The sequence below is a fragment of the Oncorhynchus mykiss genome, chromosome 7 (assembly GCF_013265735.2).
Source record: "Oncorhynchus mykiss isolate Arlee chromosome 7, USDA_OmykA_1.1, whole genome shotgun sequence".
NCBI lineage: Eukaryota > Metazoa > Chordata > Actinopteri > Salmoniformes > Salmonidae > Oncorhynchus > Oncorhynchus mykiss.
This window is the reverse complement of record NC_048571.1, coordinates 45106507-45127662: the sequence shown is the minus strand read 5'-3', so window position 1 is coordinate 45127662 and position 21156 is coordinate 45106507. Positions and strand designations below refer to the sequence as shown.

Here is a 21156-nt window from a genome sequence, read left to right as displayed (position 1 = left end):
TCTCCCACATTATTCAGGTGAATGACAGCTACAATTCCCCAGTGGGACGCACAACCAGGCTGTGTTGACAGAACCCGGAGCAGTCCTGGCGATATTATACACGGTGATGATGCGTGTGTTACAGTATGAGCAGTTGTAAATTGAAGTTTATTTTTTCTCACTTTTTCTCAGCATCTATTTTCAAAGGGACGTAATATTTGACTCGGGGCAAAGTAGTATTTACAGAAACGTACATTTTGTCTGACAGTACGAATGAAAGGGTTCCAACGACGTAGATAAGCATTGCTGTTAGATTTCTCTTGATCTCACCTTTTTATATCAGTTTGGAATTGCTCCTAATGTCCCTTCGCCCTACAGTAACAGTTATTTCCTATCTGGCTAGCTGGTGAATGGGGCTGCAGCTCCCTTGTCGGCAAATACATCACTTGTATAAGAAGTGATCAATTGGAGAGGAAAGGCCTGATACAACACAGTTGAATATTTCTGGGGCCTGTAATTTGATTCAATGAATTATTCATGGGAGGTCCTGTAATGAATGTAAAAAGAGTTTCCCTATCATTCATAATCTCCGGGGCTGCAGTAATGTGACTCTCTTGCTTCGGGCACTTAGTGGCGTTGCCAAAAGGCTGCTGAGCATGTAAGGAAGTTGTGGAACTAGAGCAATTTTAAATGTATGGTGAGAAAGATTCAAATGTTAACACAGATACTATGGCTGAGGATTATGGAATAAATAGGAACAACTCTGTACTCAGGATGAGGATTTTTTGATAAAGAATACAATACGATGAATGTCTGAGTGTATTTGTCTGGTTCGCTATTGTAGAATCTGCTTCTGTGACCATTTCACATGATTAACATAGTGTAAAACCAGCGCTGTTCATAAAGACCAGCACCATTTCACATGATTAACATAGTGTAAAACCAGCGCTGTTCATAAAGACCAGCACCATTTCACATTATTAACATAGTGTAAAACCAGCGCTGTTCATAAAGAGCAGCACCATTTCACATTATTAACAGTGTAAAACCAGCGCTGTTCATAAACACCAGCACCATTTCACATTATTAGCATAGTGTAAAATCAGCGCTGTTCATAAAGACCAGCACCATTTCACATTATTAACATAGTGTAAAACCAGCGCTGTTCATAAAGACCAGCACCATTTCACATTATTAACATAGTGTAAAACCAGCGCTGTTCATAAAGAGCAGCACCATTTCACATTATTAACATAGTGTAAAACCAGCGCTGTTCATAAAGAGCAGCACCATTTCACATTATTAACATAGTGTAAAACCAGCGCTGTTCATAAAGAGCAGCACCATTTCACATTATTAACATAGTGTAAAACCAGCGCTGTTCATAAAGAGCAGCACCATTTCACATTATTAACATAGTGTAAAACCAGCGCTGTTCATAATGACCAGCACCATTTCACATTATTAACATAGTGTAAAACCAGCGCTGTTCATAATGACCAGCACCATTTCACATTATTAACATAGTGTAAAACCAGCACTGTTCATAAAGACCAGCACCATTTCACATTATTAACGGTGTAAAATCAGTGCTGTTCATAAGGACCAGCACCATTTCACATTGTTAACATAGTGTAAAACCAGCGCTGTTCATAAAGACCAGCACCATTTCACATTGTTAACATAGTGTAAAACCAGCGCTGTTCATAAAGACCAGCACCATTTCACATTATTAACATAGTGTAATATCAGCGCTGTTCATAAAGGCCAGCACCATTTCACATTATTAACATAGTGTAAAACCAGCGCTGTTCATAAAGACCAGCACCATTTCACATTATTAACATAGTGTAATATCAGCGCTGTTCATAAAGGCCAGCACCATTTCACATTATTAACATAGTGTAAAACCAGCGCTGTTCATAAAGAGCAGCACCATTTCACATTATTAACATAGTGTAAAACCAGCGCTGTTCATAAAGACCAGCACCATTTCACATTATTAACATAGTGTAAAACCAGCGCTGTTCATAAAGAGCAGCACCATTTCACATTATTAACATAGTGTAAAACCAGCGCTGTTCATAAAGACCAGCACCATTTCACATTATTAACATAGTGTAAAACCAGCGCTGTTCATAAAGAGCAGCACCATTTCACATTATTAACATAGTGTAAAACCAGCGCTGTTCATAAAGAGCAGCACCATTTCACATTATTAACATAGTGTAAAACCAGCGCTGTTCATAAAGAGCAGCACCATTAATAACATAGTGTAAAATCAGCGCTGTTCATAAAGACCAGCACCATTTCACATTATTAACATAGTGTAAAACCAGAGCTGTTCATAAGACCAGCAACATTTCACCAAGGTCTTTGACATTTCCCTTTTATATAGTTGATAATTACTGTGTCTAGACTACACGTTAAAAATTCAATCTAAGCAATCATATTCTCCTTGAAACTTTTCACTGTGCATAACATAGGCGTATGTGTGCTCATTATCAACCTACTTGTTACTGAGTAAGATACAGTAGGCTACAACAAAAAAAACAAGCTGTGAAAAATAGCATGTCGAAAGCAACTCACTGGAAACAATGGCATGAACCTGATTACCTGTCACCCCTTAAAATATAAAGTCATTTATATTAGTCCAGAGCAGCATAACACCATACTCTAACACTCGTCCTCTTAACTCAACAGGGAAGGAATATAGATGGGACTTGTTATGGGTGCTTTTATATAGCACCCAACTGGGAACAGCATACCATATCCATTCCCTACTGGAACTAGAGAGAGGACATTGATGTAAGGTGGATTAAATATCCACCAGTCACAGGCAGGATTATGCATAGTAATCAGCAGCCCCACGTTATGGTAAATCATGTTAATTTAATAAAGAATTGCCTTGCCTTGTTCCCCTCCTCATTACGCTCCTTTTGAGATACAGCCATTCCAGTAAAATGAGATCTTGAATATCACTGCTGCTGCTTAAATTTATTGGTTTTTTTCATAATAGAAATATAATGCAGGGCTGTAAACTAGGTCTTAGACTCTGTCTGTCTGTCTGTCTGTCTGTCTGACTCTGTCTCTGTCTCTGTCTCTCTCTACTTTCTCTCTGTCTCTCTCGCTCTCCTTTCTCTCGCTCCCACTCTCGGTCTCTTCTCTCTCTCACTGTCTCTCCTCTCTCTCTCTCTCTCTCTCTCTCTCTCTCTCTCTCTCTCTCTCTCTCTCTCTCTCTCTCTCACTGTCTCCCATCTCTCTCTCTCTCTCTCTCTCACTGTCTCCTCTTTATCTCCTCTCTCTCTCTCTCTCTCTCTCTCTCCTCTCTCTGTCTGTGTCAGTCTCTATCTCCTTTCTCTCTCTCCGTTTGTCTCTATCTCCTTTCAATTCAATTCAATTCAATTCAAGGGGCTTTATTGGCATGGGAAACATGTGTTAACATTGCCAAAGCAAGTGAGGTAGATAATATACAAAAGTGAAATAAACAATAAATATTAACAGTAAACATTACACAAACAGAAGTTTCAAAACAATAAAGACATTACAAATGTCATATTACGTATATTTACAGTGTTGCAATGATGTACAAATGGTTAAGGGTACACAAGGGAAAATAAATAAGCATAAATATGGGTTGTATTTACAATGGTGTTTGTTCTTCACTGGTTGCCCTTTTCTTGTGGCAACAGGTCACACATCTTGCTGCTGTGATAGCACACTGTGGAATATCACCCAGTAGATATGGGAGTTTATCAAAATTGGATTTGTTTTCGAATTCTTTGTGGATCTGTGTAATCTGAGGGAAATATGTCTCTCTAATATCGTCATATATTGGGCAGGAGGTTAGGAAGTGCAGCTCACTTTCCACCTCATTTTGTGGGCAGTGAGCACATAGCCTGTCTTCTCTTGAGGGCCATGTCTGCCTATGGCGGCCTTTCTCAATAGCAAAGCTATGCTCACTGAGTCTGTACATAGTCAAAGCTTTCCTTAAGTTTGGGTCAGTCACAGTGGTCAGGTATTCTGCCACTGTGTACTCTCTGTTTAGGGCCAAATAGCATTCTAGTTTGCTCTGTTTTTTTGTTAATTATTTCCAATGTGTCAAGTAATTCTCTTTTTTTTTCTCATCATTTGGTTGGGTCTAATTGTGCTGCTGTCCTGGGGCTCTGTGGGGTGTGTTTGTGTTTGTGAACAGAGCCCCAGGACCAGCTTGCTTCTCCAGGTTCATCTCTCTGTAGGTGATGGCTTTGTTATGGAAGGTTTGGGAATCGCTTCCTTTTAGGTGGTTGTAGAATTTAACGGCTCTTTTCTGGATTTTGATAATTAGTGGGTATCGGCCTAATTCTGCTCTGCATGCATTATTTGGTGTTCTACGTTGTACACGGAGGATGTTTTTGCAGAATTCTGCATGCTGAGTCTCAATTTGGTGTTTGTCCCATTTTGTGAAATCTTGGTTGGTGTCCGGACCCCAGACCTCACAACCATAAAGGGCAATGGGCTCTATGACTGATTCAAGTATTTTTTGCCAGATCATAATTGGTATGTTGAATTTTATGCTCCTTTTGATGGCATAGAATGCCCTTCTTGCCTTGTCTCTGAGATCGTTCACAGCTTTTTGGAAGTTACCTGTGGCGCTGATGTTTAGGCCAAGGGTATGTATAGTATTTTGTGTGCTCTAAGGCAACGGTGTCTAGATGGAATTTGTATTTGTGGTCCTGGCGACTGGACCTTTTTTGGAACACCATTATTTTGGTCTTACTGAGATTTACTGTCAGGGCCCAGGTCTGAAATCAACAAAGCATGAGAAGACTTTGCCTTTGTTTTGGTTTGTTTGGTTGTCAATTAGGGTGTGTAGGGTGAATACATGGTCTGTTGTACGGTAATTTGGTAAAAAGCCAATTTGACATTTGCTCAGTACATTGTTTTCATTGAGGAAATGTACGAGTCTGCTGTTAATGATAGTGGAGAGGATTTTCCCAAGGTTAATGTTGACGCATATTCCACGGTAGTTATTGGGGTCAAATTTGTCTCCACTTTTGTGGATTGGGGTGATCAGTCCTTGGTTCCAAATATTGGGGATGATGAGCTAAGGAAGATGTTATAGAGTTTTAGTATAGCCAATTGGAATTTGTTGTCTGTATATTTGATCATTTCATTAAGGATACCATCAACACCACAGGACTTTTTGGGTTGGAGGGTTTTTATTTTGTCCTGTAACTCATTCAATGTAATTGGAGAATAATAGTTGATTCTAAGATTTGTATTTGATCATGTATATGTTTTTGCTCTTTATTCTTTGTTATAGAGTCAAAAAGATTGGAGAAGTGGTTTACCCATACATCTCCATTTTGGATAGATAATTCTTCATATTGTTGTTTGTTTAGTGTTTTCCAGAAGTGGTTAGAGTCTATGGATTCTTCAATTACATTGAGCTGATTTCTGACATGCTTTCTCTCTCTCCTCTCTCTGTCTCTGTCTGTCTCTATCTCCTTTCTCTCTCTCTGTCTCTGTCTGTCTCTATCTCAATCTCTCTGTCTGTCTCTCTGTCTGTCTCTATCTCTATCTTCTTTCTCTCTCTCTGTGTCTGTCTGTCTCTATCTCCTTTCTCTCTCTCTGTCTGTCTCTATCTCAATCTCTCTGTCTGTCTCTGTCTGTCTCTCTGTCTGTCTCTATCTCTATCTCTATCTCCTTTCTCTCTCTCTGTGTCTGTCTGTCTCTATCTCCTTTCTCTCTCTCTGTCTGTCTCTATCTCCTTTCTCTCTCTGTCTCTGTCTGTCTCTCTGCCTGTCTCTCTCTCTCTCTCTCTCTCTCTCTCTCTCTATTCAATTCAAGGGGCCAAAGCAAGTGAAATAGATAATAAACAGAAGAGAAATAAACAATACAAAAAATGAACAACAAACAACAAACATTCATCAGAATGACACAAGGTTTGTGTTAAGTAATCTTTTCTTATTATTGTAGAGTCTTGGGTTTTTTCGCTGAATGTCAAATTGCCTAGCAAACATACACATACACTAATTTGGTTCACATGAATTCTCACCAGTTGTATCACCTTTTGCGTGTTTCAGGCATTTCACAGCAACTTGCTCAATGCTCCTCTTTAAGACTGTTGTGAAATTGTTTGCTTATTTTGGGATAATAAATGCCCTTTTTCAGATGTTGCACTGTAGAGTATGTATGCAGAGTGCTTTTTATTAAGGCCACTGCAAGCGAAGCTCTATCCACCTGCAGAAACAATCTGTCTTTTTGTGATAGCTCTGCTGGTGTCTGCCATGCTGGAAACCAAATTACAATGAGTAAATGGCTTCTGTGGTGCTAGCACAGGAATTCAGGTCATTGTGATTGGTGTGTGTGTGTGTGTGTGTGTGTGTGTGTGTGTGTGTGTGTGTGTGTGTGTGTGTGTGCGGGCGCGCGTGTGTTTGTGTATCACACCAATGCCTCTTAGAAATAGTGATACCCTATGAAGTAGCTACCACTTGTACAAAATATCTTTATAGAATTTTACCACTACACAACATAGTAGAAAAGTTAAAAGGGCAATATTTATCTTATTGATTTTCGGCTCTGTTAATACACAAACTCTGTCAAACAAATTATGATCTGGGGTCGATCAGATGGATTAAACTTGCAGTGTTGTTTTTCACGTTTGTATCACTATTTCACATCCAGACACTCTTTTCTTCAGGAATTCAAGGACAATCCTTGAATCCTGCCGTGGTGGATTGCTGGCATCAGTGGTGCCATAATTGTGCGGCGCCATGAAGGGGCAGGGCACAAAGAAATGTTCCCTGTGATCAGGGATACACACTGTGTTACAGACCGATAGCAGCAGCAAGGCACAGAGCTTCCCGAGCTCCCACCATTTCAGTGGCTCCTGTCCGGCTTCAGATTCAGCTCACACGGTCTCTGAGCTCTCTCTCTCTCTCTCTCTCTTAGCAGACCAAAGGAAGGGGCTGATTGTGTCTCAGCTCCTGGGGAAGTAGAGGGCTCTCTCCAGTTACTCTGTGAGTACTCAATCAGTGGGAAACATGGTTGTCAGTGGAGCTGGTGATTTATTTCATACTGTAAAAGACTGCGACTGTGGGTGTTATTTAAGGTACAAGAGCTGTTGCTGTTGCTACTGTAATCCCATTTTTCTATGTTGTGTGTGTGTGCGTGTGTGTGTGCGCGCGTGTGCGTGTGTGTGTGTGTGCGCGTGTGTGCATGTGTGCGTGTGAATTTGTGCGTATTCATGTCTTTACGCCCACATTACATTCAGCAATAGTGGGCTGTGAATATTCAACATACAGTATCTGCAGCTGTCCCTGGTGCTGATCAGTGTTAGCTACATTATTGGGGACGGCACTTACAGTATCGTCTTATCACAGATTTCAAGCTGTAAGGACTAGAATGAATGGGTTACTTTCAATTCTGTGCATGACTGCCCTCCAGATAACCATTATCTTACCACTTCCTTCCCCTTGTAACACTTTGACTGAAAAAAGCTCTCTTCCCCTCAAGGACAACAGCCATTCGTATGAGTGTAAAGATTCATCTGTGGGTTAATTTGAGCTACTGTATCTTCGTCCTTCACTCTTTGTTGCCTGTTGACTCTGTGAAGTCACTTTAGGGTTGGCGTGAATGTTGAAGAGCAAGACAGGAAATAACAGGATGGTACTCGTCAATGTTACTCTTCCTCTCATCTAGCTAGCAACATGTTTAGCCCTTAGCCAGTAAATGCTGATTGACATCCAGCCGCCATAGTGTTTGCCTAGCTCCAGCTCCCCCATGAATGGAAACGGGTTGACAGTAATCTGAGATCAAGGAGATTACAGGAGTGTTTTGGAGAGGCGAGCTTTGATGTGATAAGGCCATAAATGGAAGGGGATGGACAAGACTTAATTCATTCTGTACCTCCGGTATAATATTTCATAGCAATAATTAAGGTCTGTCCATTGCAACATTGTATCTCTTGAGTGCACCCTTCCCCTCCCCTCCTTGGCGTTGCAACTTTCACAGAGAAAGTGTGTAGTCCAGCCTGGTCCAAGCACTCTATGCCATGATTAACCCTAACAAAATGAGGCCTTTGAAACCACGAGTGTGGGATTTTGTGTACTAGTCTTATTTACAGGGGTAAGCTCCAAAAACATGCCTTAATTACCTCTGGCTAGGCCGCTGATGTTAATTTTCCATGGTCACGTGTTATAGCCAATTACTCAGGAACTAATGAAGTGGAACTCTGTTCAACAGAGTTCAACTGCATCCTCTCTCTCAGTTCCACCTAGTTTACATATCCCACTGTGGGATGCTGCTCATCAGTAATGAACATTAAACCAGCCAATGCGTCAGACCAGAATGCAGCCGTGTCGATACCCATACCTCATTGAATCATTTCTCTCCAGCTAGCTATCTTAATCTCGGGAGGCCATTGAGGGAGAAGAGGCACGTGATCTAAACCACAGTGTTATCAGGGATTAATCCCTGACAGATATTTTCCCTTGCAGGCACCATTAGCTCGGATTCATCCCACTTGGTGTTTCCAACACCTGCGACCACCGTCCGCTGGGCACAAGAATTATTACCATTGTATTTTTCTCTGGTATATAAATTAATCATGGGGATCATGAGCAACTACTTTAAATTTCTGGACTGTGACCAAGAAACACATCCTCCCCAAGGATGCCCAGGACGTATGCATCGTTAAAAACAGAGCAGTGCTATCTGACAGAGGAACAGTGCCATCTCTCTCAGTCGTACCGTACACTTCCGGGAATCTAGGCTCTGCATCTTGACGCTGAGCATAATCATAGCTTCCATCCATGGGGCAAAGGCAAACAGCTCCATGAGTTTGACTTTGAGCGCCAGGGGGAGAGGACGTGCTACAGCGAGGAGACAAAAGAAAGTTGATCAGCTTGAAAGTGAAACTGGACAGCTGACTAGACCAAACATAAATTAGCATCGATCATCTGGCAGAGCAGGGACACTAATGACTTTAGGCTTCAGGGCCTTGTTAGACAACCTCGGCAATGGACTGCAATGGTTCCCCTGCCCTCCCGATCCTCTAAGTACCCATAAATAGCGATAACTCCTCAGTGATCCTAGTCGCCACAGGTATGGCTTGATTAATTCCACTCCTCTACTACACAATTCATATTCAAGTTTGGTGCTCTACGGTATGTTTGAGTTGACATCAACTCAGCCATGAACAATGTGTAGCACCTGTCTGGGTGGATAAGAGTGCCAGGATGATCCCTACAGCATGCAGCAGCAGTTCTTGGAGTTGGAAAATGGAATGATTTGGATTGGCCAGAATATGATGATTGGGGATCGGTATTCAAAGCCCTGATTCTACATCGTTACAGTAGGATCTACTTGGACCAAAAGAAAGAATGTCCCCTCTTGGTCAATGTACATCTCTACTGTCTATTTTTCTTTGCCCCGCACACTCTGCCAGAGGATTGTGTGCTCTGATTTTTTTTGGCAAGCTTGCCTGAATTTAGATCACATTGATTGTGAATGACTCAGCTCAGTAGCTGGCATGTATAATTTATTGATTGCAAATAGCCGTTTTGGGTAGTTGGCTGGCAAATATTCCCAAAAGGATTCAGAGAGTTGAAAATTGCACACAAACTTAATATAACCAAAATGGTACATACTGTACACCCCTACCAAGGACTGTAGATTGATGGTATTACAGACTGGTGGTATTTCAGACAAATGGTATTGCAATGGATAGGGGGGGGGGGGGTCTGTCTATTGTTATATGGGTACTGTTTCAGCGTCAGTTTTCCCCTACGTCAGACAGATACATCATCCATAAGGGAAGGCATCAGCCAAATTTCCTGTTACTGACTTATTCCTCCGTAGTTGATTGCGATTCAGGGCAAAAGCTGTGGGCAGAATGACTAGGGGAAAAAAGGCAGCAGGTTAAAAAAAAGTAGAAGATAAAGAAGATAATGAATCTAATTGAATCTCTTCTCATCCCTACTGAGATCTAAGCCCTTTTTATCTTTCCTGATTACTACTCTTCCCCCTTTTCTTCTATTAAGTTTCCAACATGGCTATTTCTCACCACAGGAAATGAGACTTGCACTGATTGCAAAGAGGGAAAAGAAAAGGATGTAAAAAAGTTTGGCGAAATAGTGTCGCCGTCGAACGTAAATGATCTGGTTCTTCACGTTAGAAAGTCATCTGGAAGAACATTGTGTAACTGTACAACGTGGGCATTAGCTCAACTCCACAGCTGGAGGGGCAGTACCTGAGTCAAGAAGTAGCCTGCATTACCTATGTACAGTAGGAGTTCATGCTGAGCTTTTCATGCTGGGCACATTGTGTAACTTACAAAGGTAATGGTTTTAACACCTCGTGTCAGAGGGAATTATTATTATTTATCTTCCCTTTTAGCTTTTTACTTTACTTTCCTATCCGTGTATGGAATTCTGTTCACGCGGAAGATGATCACAAGCTAGGAAAACTGTGTTCCCGTCTCAATTTATATCGGAGATGTTTTGCACCTATTCAAATGTCTCCCATTCGGGCCTGTGTAATAGCCTAGGTATTTATTTACCAATCCCAGCACATCATAACGAGCTAATGTTATTGATACCTAACCCTCTCTGTCTGGAGCTGCTGATCAAAGCCTGTGAATGTGTATAGCAGCAATTCTTTGCTCTTCACAGCAATAATAGTTCTCTCTGATGCTTCATAGAGGATATCGTCTGTGTCTGCTCTGTGTTTCGAAGTGGATTGCATGCCTTGCCTCGAGATGGATTGCTCTCTCTGGCTCTCTCAATAGAGGCCCGGTTAAATGGAAATGTCTCACCGCGCTGTCATATTCCCTGCCCTTCAAGAGTCACATCGGACGTCTCCCCGGCACATCCTTTTCACTGCTGTGAGGAGAGAGAAATGCATGCAGATCTGTGTATGTATCACGTTATTTTCCACAGTGTAAACGTATTGAACCAGTAGTTTCGGCGAAATCTAAACAGGGCCTTTGGCAGGGCGGTTGAGCTACTCATCTGTTGCTGCTGTAAGCCTTGAATCTTTTTTCTCGCTCCCTTGACTTGTGCTCCTGGGAGATATTGTAGCAGCAGAATGTACACACCAAATATCAGCTCCTGTAGATCAGCTACTAGCTTGTCCCTCAGGCACGGGATCTTGACCCTGCTTATTTTGATGAATTCATTATTCATGGTTGACTGATTTTCCTCAATTCCAGCTCCATTTTTCAACAGGCTCAGTGTATAGCCTATTGCAAAAGGATTGTTGTCACATTGCCCATTTTGTCTTTTCTCCTTTCCGCAGCTACAAGGAGCAGAGTTTACACAGGAAATTTTCCCCTCTCACTGGCAATTGGATGGGAAGAAAGAAAGCCTTTGACCTTGGAAAATGAAAATGTTGTTGCCATGGGAACTGTTAATCCTTCTGTCACTCACGGACTGCCTTGCTGGTAAGATGTCCCCCACGTTGCCTTTGATACCACACCTGATCTGCATACACCCCTCTGCAAGCGATACACCCCTCTATCTGTTTTATCATTTCCTTATCTCTTCAAAGAGTATCACGCTGTTCTCACCCAAGATGCATGCTGTTAGGGGGTTTCCTTCGGTATGACATCACTCGTCATTTGATCTATACCACCACAAAGGATCATGTGTCAAACTTGACCAAACTTGGAGTGAAAGACGTAGGGTTTGTGATTAACTCACAACACAATGGTTTCCATGATGCTAATCTATTTTGTATTTCTCATTCTTCATGTCGTATGTCTCGCTTTATGCTCATCTCCATGGCAATAACACTTCCTTAGCTTCTTAGCCATACCACTCAACAAACACCTGCAAGGTCCCAATTACTAACCTGAATTCTGTTTCCGTACACTGGAGTGACCTTCGAGAGACAGAGATCTGGAGTGTCAATATAGCAGTGTATCTCCCACACGTTATGTCTGGGTATTATGAACTATCTACAGAATGGAGAGGGATTTAACGTTGACACGCCTGGCTGACAGATTTAAATGGAAGTCAAGCCCGGATATTTACAAGCCATCAGACAAATGTATTTAAATGTACACAGTGTATGGAGTAGGTGGCTATTGTGTTATCTATGCTGCCATCTCCATTGAGTTAGCATTTTATCTTCAGTCAGCACTTTTCTCAGGGACACGTACAGATCAAGGCAGCCTGGAAAAGAAAAACGACAATGACGAGAGGGGGGGGGGGGGGGGGGGGAACAGAATGTGGAGATGTCAAAGACTTCTACTTGGTGCAGGTTGATGTATTTTCCTCATCATTGAGCTCACATTTACATAAATACATATATAATTGATATTCAGTGTGCATGTGTAGTTTGATGACAAGTTGGAGGGTGACTGCTAGCCAGGGTGAGATCGCTCCAAATTACACGAAGCACAAGCATTTCCCAGGTTGAATAGACCAGCTATAAAAGGTTCATTCATTTATTTCCTTTAAAGGACAGAGATATGAAGCACCTCCCTTGGAGGCTGAGAAAGGAAAGGAGGTCCTCACCTCAGGCAAAGCTTCTCCCCCACACTCTCATTAGCATGATGATGATGCGGGAGGGAGTACTTCTCTTTGTCCTAGTCTTCAAGGTTAGGTACCTGTAAAAAAATATATATATATAAAAAAAAGAATCTCATATCGTTCATATGAAAGACTGTTGATTTCCAAAGGGGACATTAGAACCTGGACTGTAGCTGTGGAGAGCCACCGACAGGATCCTGTAGCCTACTGTGTGTCGGAACAGAGAAGACGATTAGTTCTGACGGTGGGGGGGGGGGGGGGGGTTACGCATTAAGGGAACGATAGCTGCATTTCAGTGGAGTCAATTACTGTAACATGGGGTAATTACTCTGGTGTATTGGTAAGTTGGCAGCAGCTTACCAAAACAGCAGACTTGACTGAGCTGTCGTCCGTGTCATGGGTGTGCCAACAGACTGCACGTTGGTTGGAATTCAAATGGAAAGAAGGAGAATACTGTGGAAGATGTCCCTGGACTTCCTGTATGACTTGTCCGTGTGCACTGTAAATTGCGGCGTCCGAGTATGCGTGCAGAGCTACAGGGTGTAGAGAATGGGATCAGTTCATTGTCAGTGTCGTATTGGTTCTCTCTCATGTCAACACTGTGGCGAGGCTGTCCTTGTAGCCTAAGACTACTGTGTGTATAGTAAAACAGGTTGGGTACATAGTTGGGTATAGGTTCACACAATGTATGATTTGTCCTCAGTGATTGGCTTTCGCCGTTCAGGCATAGTTGTCGGTAGCAAGGTAAATCTAAAGCGGCGGAGCTCTTTTCACTCAGAGAGAAACGCACGCCATGGACCTGTCTTCACTCAAGAACCAAGTGACAGCGTTTTCCCCCTGAGGTCTGAGGACAACAAGGTGTTCATCAATTGTAAAGCAAAGGGGAACCCAGTCCCGCATTATAAGTAGGTGCCTGTCCTTTAAAACTCTTTAGCTTTTCATACCTTTCCCCGTGTCAGTATTTTCATTTAGAATACTATTTTGTCCTGTGGCCATGTTGGTTTGTACTGTCTGATCGTGAGGAATAATCATTTGTGTTTGTGTGTGCGGCTCTACAGATGGAAGGTTGATGGGAGATATATTGACATGGATTTGAACTACAACCTGGTTGAAGGAAACCTGTTGATCAATCACCCCCATGCAACACATCACGGGGGCGTTTACCAGTGTATTGCTACCAATGTCTTTGGGACCATCGTCAGCAGGGAGGCCAAGGTTCAGTTTGCATGTGAGTAGATTTGGACTCCTATCTGCAATACGAAGGAACAACAAAACACTGCCATTTCAGACATTTAGTGTTTTTTAGAGACACGTCTTCGAGAGACAGTCTGTTTCTCTAGTCATGACACATCAAGTGAAGATGTGATTTTCCACGATTTAACGCACGATTAAGTACAGCACAAGCAAATCATTCAGGTTAGGAACCCCAAAAGGGGTTTTCTTCTCACTCCGGAAGCATGTTTTAATTTGAGAAGAGCTGTTACTTTGGGGTAATTGCCGTGTTGACATGCACTAAGCCTGCAGCTCCATTAGTGATTAGTGTAAGTCGGAATCTTCGAATGGTTTTAAACTCTGGCTTAATGTTACACCCTGACTAAATCACATCATCTGGAGCGCTTTCAACAACAGATGGGCACGTTTACCTCTTCTTCTTCTCACTCAAATGCACTGTGAAATTCACTCCCTCTGTAGCCAGCGAAAAGATAAACATCATTCCAGACTAAAGTTCTCCCATGAATCCATCAACACATGTATTTACATCTCTGGAGATAGTGCCAAGACGAACCCAGTTGGAATGGTCCACCTAAGTGATATGCCTTGGTAGACCTGGTAGGGTGTTCATATGTCAATGTTGTTTCTTTTTACAATGCAGGTCTACTGACAGGCTCCAGCTAATTAAACAAAACCAAACCAATCCCACATTACGTTAGGGAAGTTATAACCAATCTCAGGGGGTAGGGGTTTGTATTATTCATGCAGGAAGGGTGCTCATACTTGATATGTTCATTTAAATGGTGATAAGCCTTCGGATGAGATGAGACTTTGTTATTGTTGATATTTGCCTGCCCCCCTCTTGGGATTTGAATGATATTTCCAAAGGTTTGGGGTCCCTGGAGCTGTCTATTTTTCCTCGTAATGCAGCAGCATTTAATGAAAAGTGAAAGTGATCCGTAAAACCCCGGTTTAGAGAGAGGTATTTATGTCTCTCCCTGTTCACACATGTCACTGGTGGTATTAGCAGGGAAGTAAAGCAAATGAGGTACAAGCAATGTGCATAGAGAGGAACATGGTCTTCAAAATGAAAATGCCCTCTCCAGAATCTCACTGCAATTTAGGGGAGGTTCAACTATAGACGTCTGAAAGTAATCAGAGCCACTTTGTCTTTGCCTCCCCACAGATCTGCAGAACTTCAGCAGAAAGTCCAGGAACACAGTGTCAGTGAGAGAAGGCCAGGCTGTGGTGCTGCTCTGTGGCCCTCCACCCCATAATGGAGGTACCACACTCTTACAACAAAAAAAGGTGCTATCTAGAACCTTAAAGGGTTCTTCGGCTATCCCCATAGGAGAACCCTTTGAAGAACCCTTTTTGGTTCCAGGTAGAGCCTTTTTGGGTTCCATGTAGAACTCTTTCCGCGGAGGGTTCTACATGGAACCCAAAAGGGTGCTCCTATGGGGACAGCTGAAGAACCATTTTGGAACCCTTTTTTTTCCTGAGAGTGTATAACGCTTTGTATCCTCAACCCTTACTGATTCTATGCTGCTTCACTTTCACACACGCCCCAGCTATCTTACGCCCCCTCACAATCACACCCACTTTCTTTCCCCAACACTGCTGCATGTCTCTAATCTCATATCTACTATTTCTTCTCACTTCTAGTCTTTCATATCCTACTTTCTCTCTCTTCCTCTCCCGTGGGATTGGCTTTTATGATCAGTCCTACTGGACTGGAGCAGGATCCCTCATCTACCTGAACTCTCCCCAAACTCCAAATGCCGTTACATCCCCAGTTCATACCCTCACACTTCATGGCCTCAAGCTCACTCTTTCCCAGTGTGACCCGCTACCGTGCTATCATTTGTAAGCCTCCGGCGCTCCACTTCCTTCCAGTGCTGGGGGGGGGGGGGGGGGGCGTTTATCCCGTGGCACAGCTGCGAGTCTGTTCCGTGTCTGTGTGCTGCTGATTAGCAGACCCTCAAAGTGCCCCGCACTCCTGAAGCCATTCCGCGCCACTACCACAATTTCACGCCAGCGTACCAGCATTTCTCCACTCTCTGTTTCCAACTGAATCAATGGCCACGAGGGATTCAAACCGCACCTTTTTTTGCAATCTGTCTTCCTTTTCCCCAAAATGCCTTCATCTCTTCATTTTATATTTTCTAGTTTTTCTTCCAGACATTTGATGGGATTGTGTTTCTCAATGCTGCTGTCTCCAGGTGGATTTCAGAGGGAAGGCACACATTTTTGAATTGGAGAACAACGCTGTGGATTTTAGATCCAAGCAAACATGTTTGTTTTCTGTCATAACTTGTAGTAATGTCAAACCAATTTAGTGCAAGTTATTGCTGATACAGAAATGCAGAGCCATATCAATGTTATTTCAAGCAACTTTGAGCCATCAGTAGTAGGTGTTCTGAAATGGTCTGTGTTCAGTGTTCAATTCTGCGAGTCCTCTGTTGCTGTGAGACCACAACCCTTAAGCAGAACCACTCCATAATACTCTCTAATCATGAAAGGTCTGTCACTCTGCCCTGACTTTCACTATGATCGTTTTAATTCACTGTTTCCCTGAAGGAAGCAATAGGATCTTTACTGTCTGCCCAGTCAAAAGACTGACTGCAGGATGTAATGTGTTCCTTGATCAGAGGGGTTCTAATACCCCAGCCCACCCTACCCTCCCTGTCTCTTAAGAAGCTCTTAATTTGACATTGATGTCTCCAGATCCCGCTGCTCCAACCCCCCCCCCCCCCTCTCTCTCTCTCTCGCTCTGTCCATCTCTCTTCTCTCTCTGTCTCTCTTTCACTCCCTCTCTCTCTCATTAAAGGGCCGCCGAGTCTAAAGGCTGTCAGGACAAAAAGGACCCAGCCTAGATTACGATAATGTTTTTGAACTTAGAATTTTCTCCACTGTCTGTGTGATCGGCATAAGCCGGTGGCACTGACCCGTAGTACGTGTGGGAGGAGGCTGCTATCTCCTCTAACTGAAAATGGAATTCAATAGCGTATCCAGATCCCTGCTTGCTCTCTGAAATGCTTGGAGACGTGAAAAGAGCAAGGTTCAGCCATGTTAAGCTGTCGAGCTAAAACAACAACAACAAAAAACATAACATGATTGAATGACGCGTTATTAAATGATAAACTGTTTGAAATACTGCTGTTGAGTATGTCGATGGGCAACAGTGGGCACAGACTAGAATGCCATGACTGCCACGGATGTGCCACCGTCTGCTAGTGCGACTGTTTTGTGAACTGCCCCCTGCACATATCTGCCATTGGAAATGGCAAAGTCTTATTACACTGTCTAAGTGCAATGTTAATAGATAGTACAAGATGCAACTACTGCATGTCTCCATCCTTTTTATAGCTACAGTACAGGTACAAGAGTCTAACCTGATCTCTTGTTTATCCTTAGTTTCGCCACACTGGCAGATTTTGTAATGTCATTGGCACAAGTATCTCTTCCTCTGTCAATGCCCACGATCCTCTGCGGTCGCTGTCTGTGCTCTTCCCCTGCAGAGATCAAATACTCGTGGGTTTTCAACGGACGCCCAAGTTTCCTGCTGCAGGATACCCGCCGCTTCGTCTCCCAGAGGACCGGCAACCTGTACATCGCCAAGGTGGAGGCCTCCGATGTGGGGAACTACACGTGTGTGGTGAGGAACATGATGACCAACGCCACCGCGTACAGCTCGCCCACCCCCGTGGAGCTGCGCCGGGACGGTGAGCATGCTCCACTGCTGGCTCCACTGGCTCCACTGGCTACTGCTTATCCTGCATGCTGACCTGGCCTGCACCGTGGTGGGGAGTAAAAGCTAAGGGGATAAATCTTGTCGTCTTGAGCGCAACGGTGTTTTGTTTAGCTGCTGCTCAGGATCGGGGTTGTGCAGTATTCACGCTACCGAGCTGTAGGTCTGGTGCCCGCGTTCAACACAACTGGGAACTCCGAAAGAATACACGGTTCAATCATGACGCCAGTGATCTCCAGGTCGGTCAACTGGAGCTCTAAGAAAGAGGCCGGAGTTGGAGGACCGTTGAAAGGGATTTTTCTCAGTAGGAGCTCGGTTTTTCTTTCTCCAGAGTTCCCAGTTGTTTTGAACGCGGCATGAAAAGCCATCTCTCCCTCTGCATGAAAAGACACGTTTACGCATTTACATATCCGGAAATGTAGAGTGCATAGACACACACAGACACACTCACACACGTGCACACAAACACATTTCTGCACAGTGAGATTCACCTCACCAACCCCATTACCAGTGATTATACAGTGTGTGCCACTTAAGATTTGAGCTGGAGCAGAGATGTTGTAAAGCATATTAACACGCAGGCTTGCCCTTTACCAACCTGCTCTGTGCCACAGTTCTTGCATTTCATTTGAATTATAGAATGCAATGTTCATTTTGTGTTTGAATTAATGTGATGTTCTTCCACCTCACACAGCTGTAATGGGAGAGTATGAGCCAAAGATTGAAGTTCAGTTCCCCGAAAGTCTTCATGTCACCAAAGGAACATCAGTGAAACTGGAATGTTTCGCCTTAGGAAAGTAGGTCTCAAATCAAATCAAATTGGATTTGTCACATGCAGCGTTTACAACGGGTGTGTACTTAACCGTGAAATGCTTGCTTTCGAGCCCTACCCAACGATGCAGAGTTGTTGTTTTTCTTACCTATAAAGAAAAACGGTAACACAAGAGGAATAAAATACACAAGAATTGAGTTATATACAGGGAGTACCAGTACCAGATCTATGTGGAGCTATATACAGGAAGTACCAGTACCAGATCAATGTGGAGTTATATACAGGGAGTACCAGTACCAGATCTATGTGGAGCTATATACAGGGAGTACCAGTACCAGATCTATGTGGAGCTATATACAGGGAGTACCAGTACCAGATCAATGTGGAGTTATATACAGGGAGTACCAGTACCAGATCTATGTGGAGCTATATACAGGGAGTACCAGTACCATATCTATGCGGAGTTATATACAGGGAGTACCAGTACCAGATCAATGTGGAGTTATATACAGGGGGTACCAGTACCAGATCTATGTGGAGCTATATACAGGGAGTACCAGTACCAGATCTATGTGGAGCTATATACAGGGGGTACCAGTACCAGATCTATGTGGAGCTATATACAGGGAGTACCAGTACCAGATCAATGTGGAGCTATATACAGGGAGTACCAGTACCAGATCTATGTGGAGTTATATACAGGGAGTACCAATACCAGATCAATGTGGAGTTATATACAGGGAGTACCAGATCAATGTGGAGCTATATACAGGGAGTACCAGTACCAGATCAATGTGGAGTTATATACAGGGAGTACCAGTACCAGAGCAATGTGGAGCTATATACAGGGCGTACCAGATCAATGTGGAGCTATATACAGGGAGTACCAGTACCAGATCAATGTGGAGCTATATACAGGGAGTACCAGTACCAGATCAATGTGGAGTTATATACAGGGAGTACCAGTACCAGATCTATGTGGAGCTATATACAGGGAGTACCAGTACCATATCTATGTGGAGTTATATACAGGGAGTACCAGTACCAGATCAATGTGGAGTTATATACAGGGGGTACCAGTACCAGATCTATGTGGAGCTATATACAGGGAGTACCAGTACCAGATCTATGTGGAGCTATATACAGGGGGTACCAGTACCAGATCTATGTGGAGTTATATACAGGGAGTACCAATACCAGATCAATGTGGAGTTATATACAGGGAGTACCAGATCAATGTGGAGCTATATACAGTGAGTACCAGTACCAGATCAATGTGGAGTTATATACAGGGAGTACCAGTACCAGAGCAATGTGGAGCTATATACAGGGCGTACCAGATCAATGTGGAGCTATATACAGGGAGTACCAGTACCAGATCAATGTGGAGTTATATACAGGGAGTACCAGTACCAGAGCAATGTGGAGCTATATACAGGGCGTACCAGTACCAGATCAATGTGGAGTTATATACATGGAGTACCAGTACTAGATCAATGTGCAGTACTAGATCAATGTGTGCCATTCAGAGGATGAATGGGCAAGACAAAAGATTTATGTATTTTTGAACAGGGTATGGTAGTAGGTGCCAGGCGCACCGGTTTGTGTCAAGAACTGCAACGCTGCTGGGTTTTTCACAATCAACAGTTTCCCGTGTGTACCAAGAATGGTCCACCAGCCAAAGGACATCCAGACAATTTGACACAACTGTGGGATGCATTGGAGTCAACATGGGCCAGCATCCCTGTTGAATGCTTTCGACACCTTGTAGAGTCCGTGCCCCAAATAATCGAGGCTGTTCTGAGGGCAAAACGGGGTGTGGGGGTGCAACTCAATATTAGGAAGGTGTGCATAGAGTCATTGCAAGATAGGGTCAGTGCAGATAGTTTGGGTAACCATTAATCAACTGAGATCATTAGCAAGCACACTGTAGCAGCATCACATAGTCTTTGCATATGGAATTTCAGATTCTGAAAATGTACTGTATTAGTCATTGGCCAGACATCTCCCATGACACACAACAATGTTAGATATCTATGTCTGGCAGCTAATGTATTAATACTAAGTGTCAGTGTGAAGCATGTGGCTGTGGTGACCTTTCCTGCCTGACCTCTCCAGCCCAGTGCCTTCCATCACATGGAGGAGAACAGATGGGAATCCCCTCCCTGGCAAGATCAAAATCAATCATTCCAACGGGGTCCTGGAAATACCATATTTCAGACCGGAGGATGCTGGTGTATATGAGTGTGTTGCAGAGAACTCCAGAGGAAAGAACGTTGCCAAAGGACAACTCGTATTCCAGAGTATGATCACATCACAACGTATATAGATTAACAGTTGTATGTTGCTTTTGTGATAGGCGATAATTCATTTAACTGTTCAGAAGAGTACAGGATTTCCTCATTTTATTTCCCAGGCTCATAAATGCTTATTTGTTTAATAATGAAACAATTCAAACCAACAAGTGGTTTTCAACTTTAAATCCCTAAATATAACTAATAAAAATGAACAATTCCTTGAATGGTAATGGGTTCATCTGTCTTTTGTCAACGTTTAGCTAAACAAGTCGAATTAAAATTCCGAGTCCATAAATTATGGATAAATTATGGATAATGAGTCAGGCCTGGGAAACCTTTTTCTGTATGAAAGGCCATTATAATGACAGGATAATCTGGAATTAATTTGTACCAATTAACCTTTCTGTTTAGTCATTCTGAAGTAGCTAAGCCGTTGTCTTGCCAACTTGAATACTGCCAATAGCCAGTTGGTCCTTAGAGAAAAATACAAATGGCATCCCAAGCTTAAGGCAGCTTCCAGCTCTTCCATAGAGCTATTGTTTGTGCCATTATTTATTTTAGGACGACTTAAGCCCCCCCCCCCCCAACAAAACAGTTCTGCATTGGAACTGTCAATATAAAGGC

General features: G+C 43.0%; 1 protein-coding gene across 4 annotated transcripts in view; it reads left to right on the top strand.

Annotated features, from left to right (window-relative positions):
* LOC110527866 (contactin-4) overlaps positions 1 to 21156 on the top strand; it is an 85887-nt gene that overhangs the window by 43744 nt on the left and 20987 nt on the right. For 2 of the 4 annotated variants that reach the window (XM_036983334.1, XM_036983333.1), the window contains 7 exons: positions 11263 to 11407; positions 13279 to 13405; positions 13559 to 13728; positions 14899 to 14994; positions 17234 to 17437; positions 18158 to 18260; positions 20354 to 20538. In XM_036983334.1, coding sequence (XP_036839229.1) covers positions 11347 to 11407; positions 13279 to 13405; positions 13559 to 13728; positions 14899 to 14994; positions 17234 to 17437; positions 18158 to 18260; positions 20354 to 20538 — 946 coding nt within the window. In that variant the 5' untranslated portion in view covers positions 11263 to 11346. Of the gene's footprint in view, positions 1 to 6851; positions 6984 to 11262; positions 11408 to 12189; positions 13406 to 13558; positions 13729 to 14898; positions 14995 to 17233; positions 17438 to 18157; positions 18261 to 20353; positions 20539 to 21156 lie in introns of those variants that run through there. The other 2 variants (XM_021609443.2, XM_021609442.2) reach the window with 2 other exon arrangements.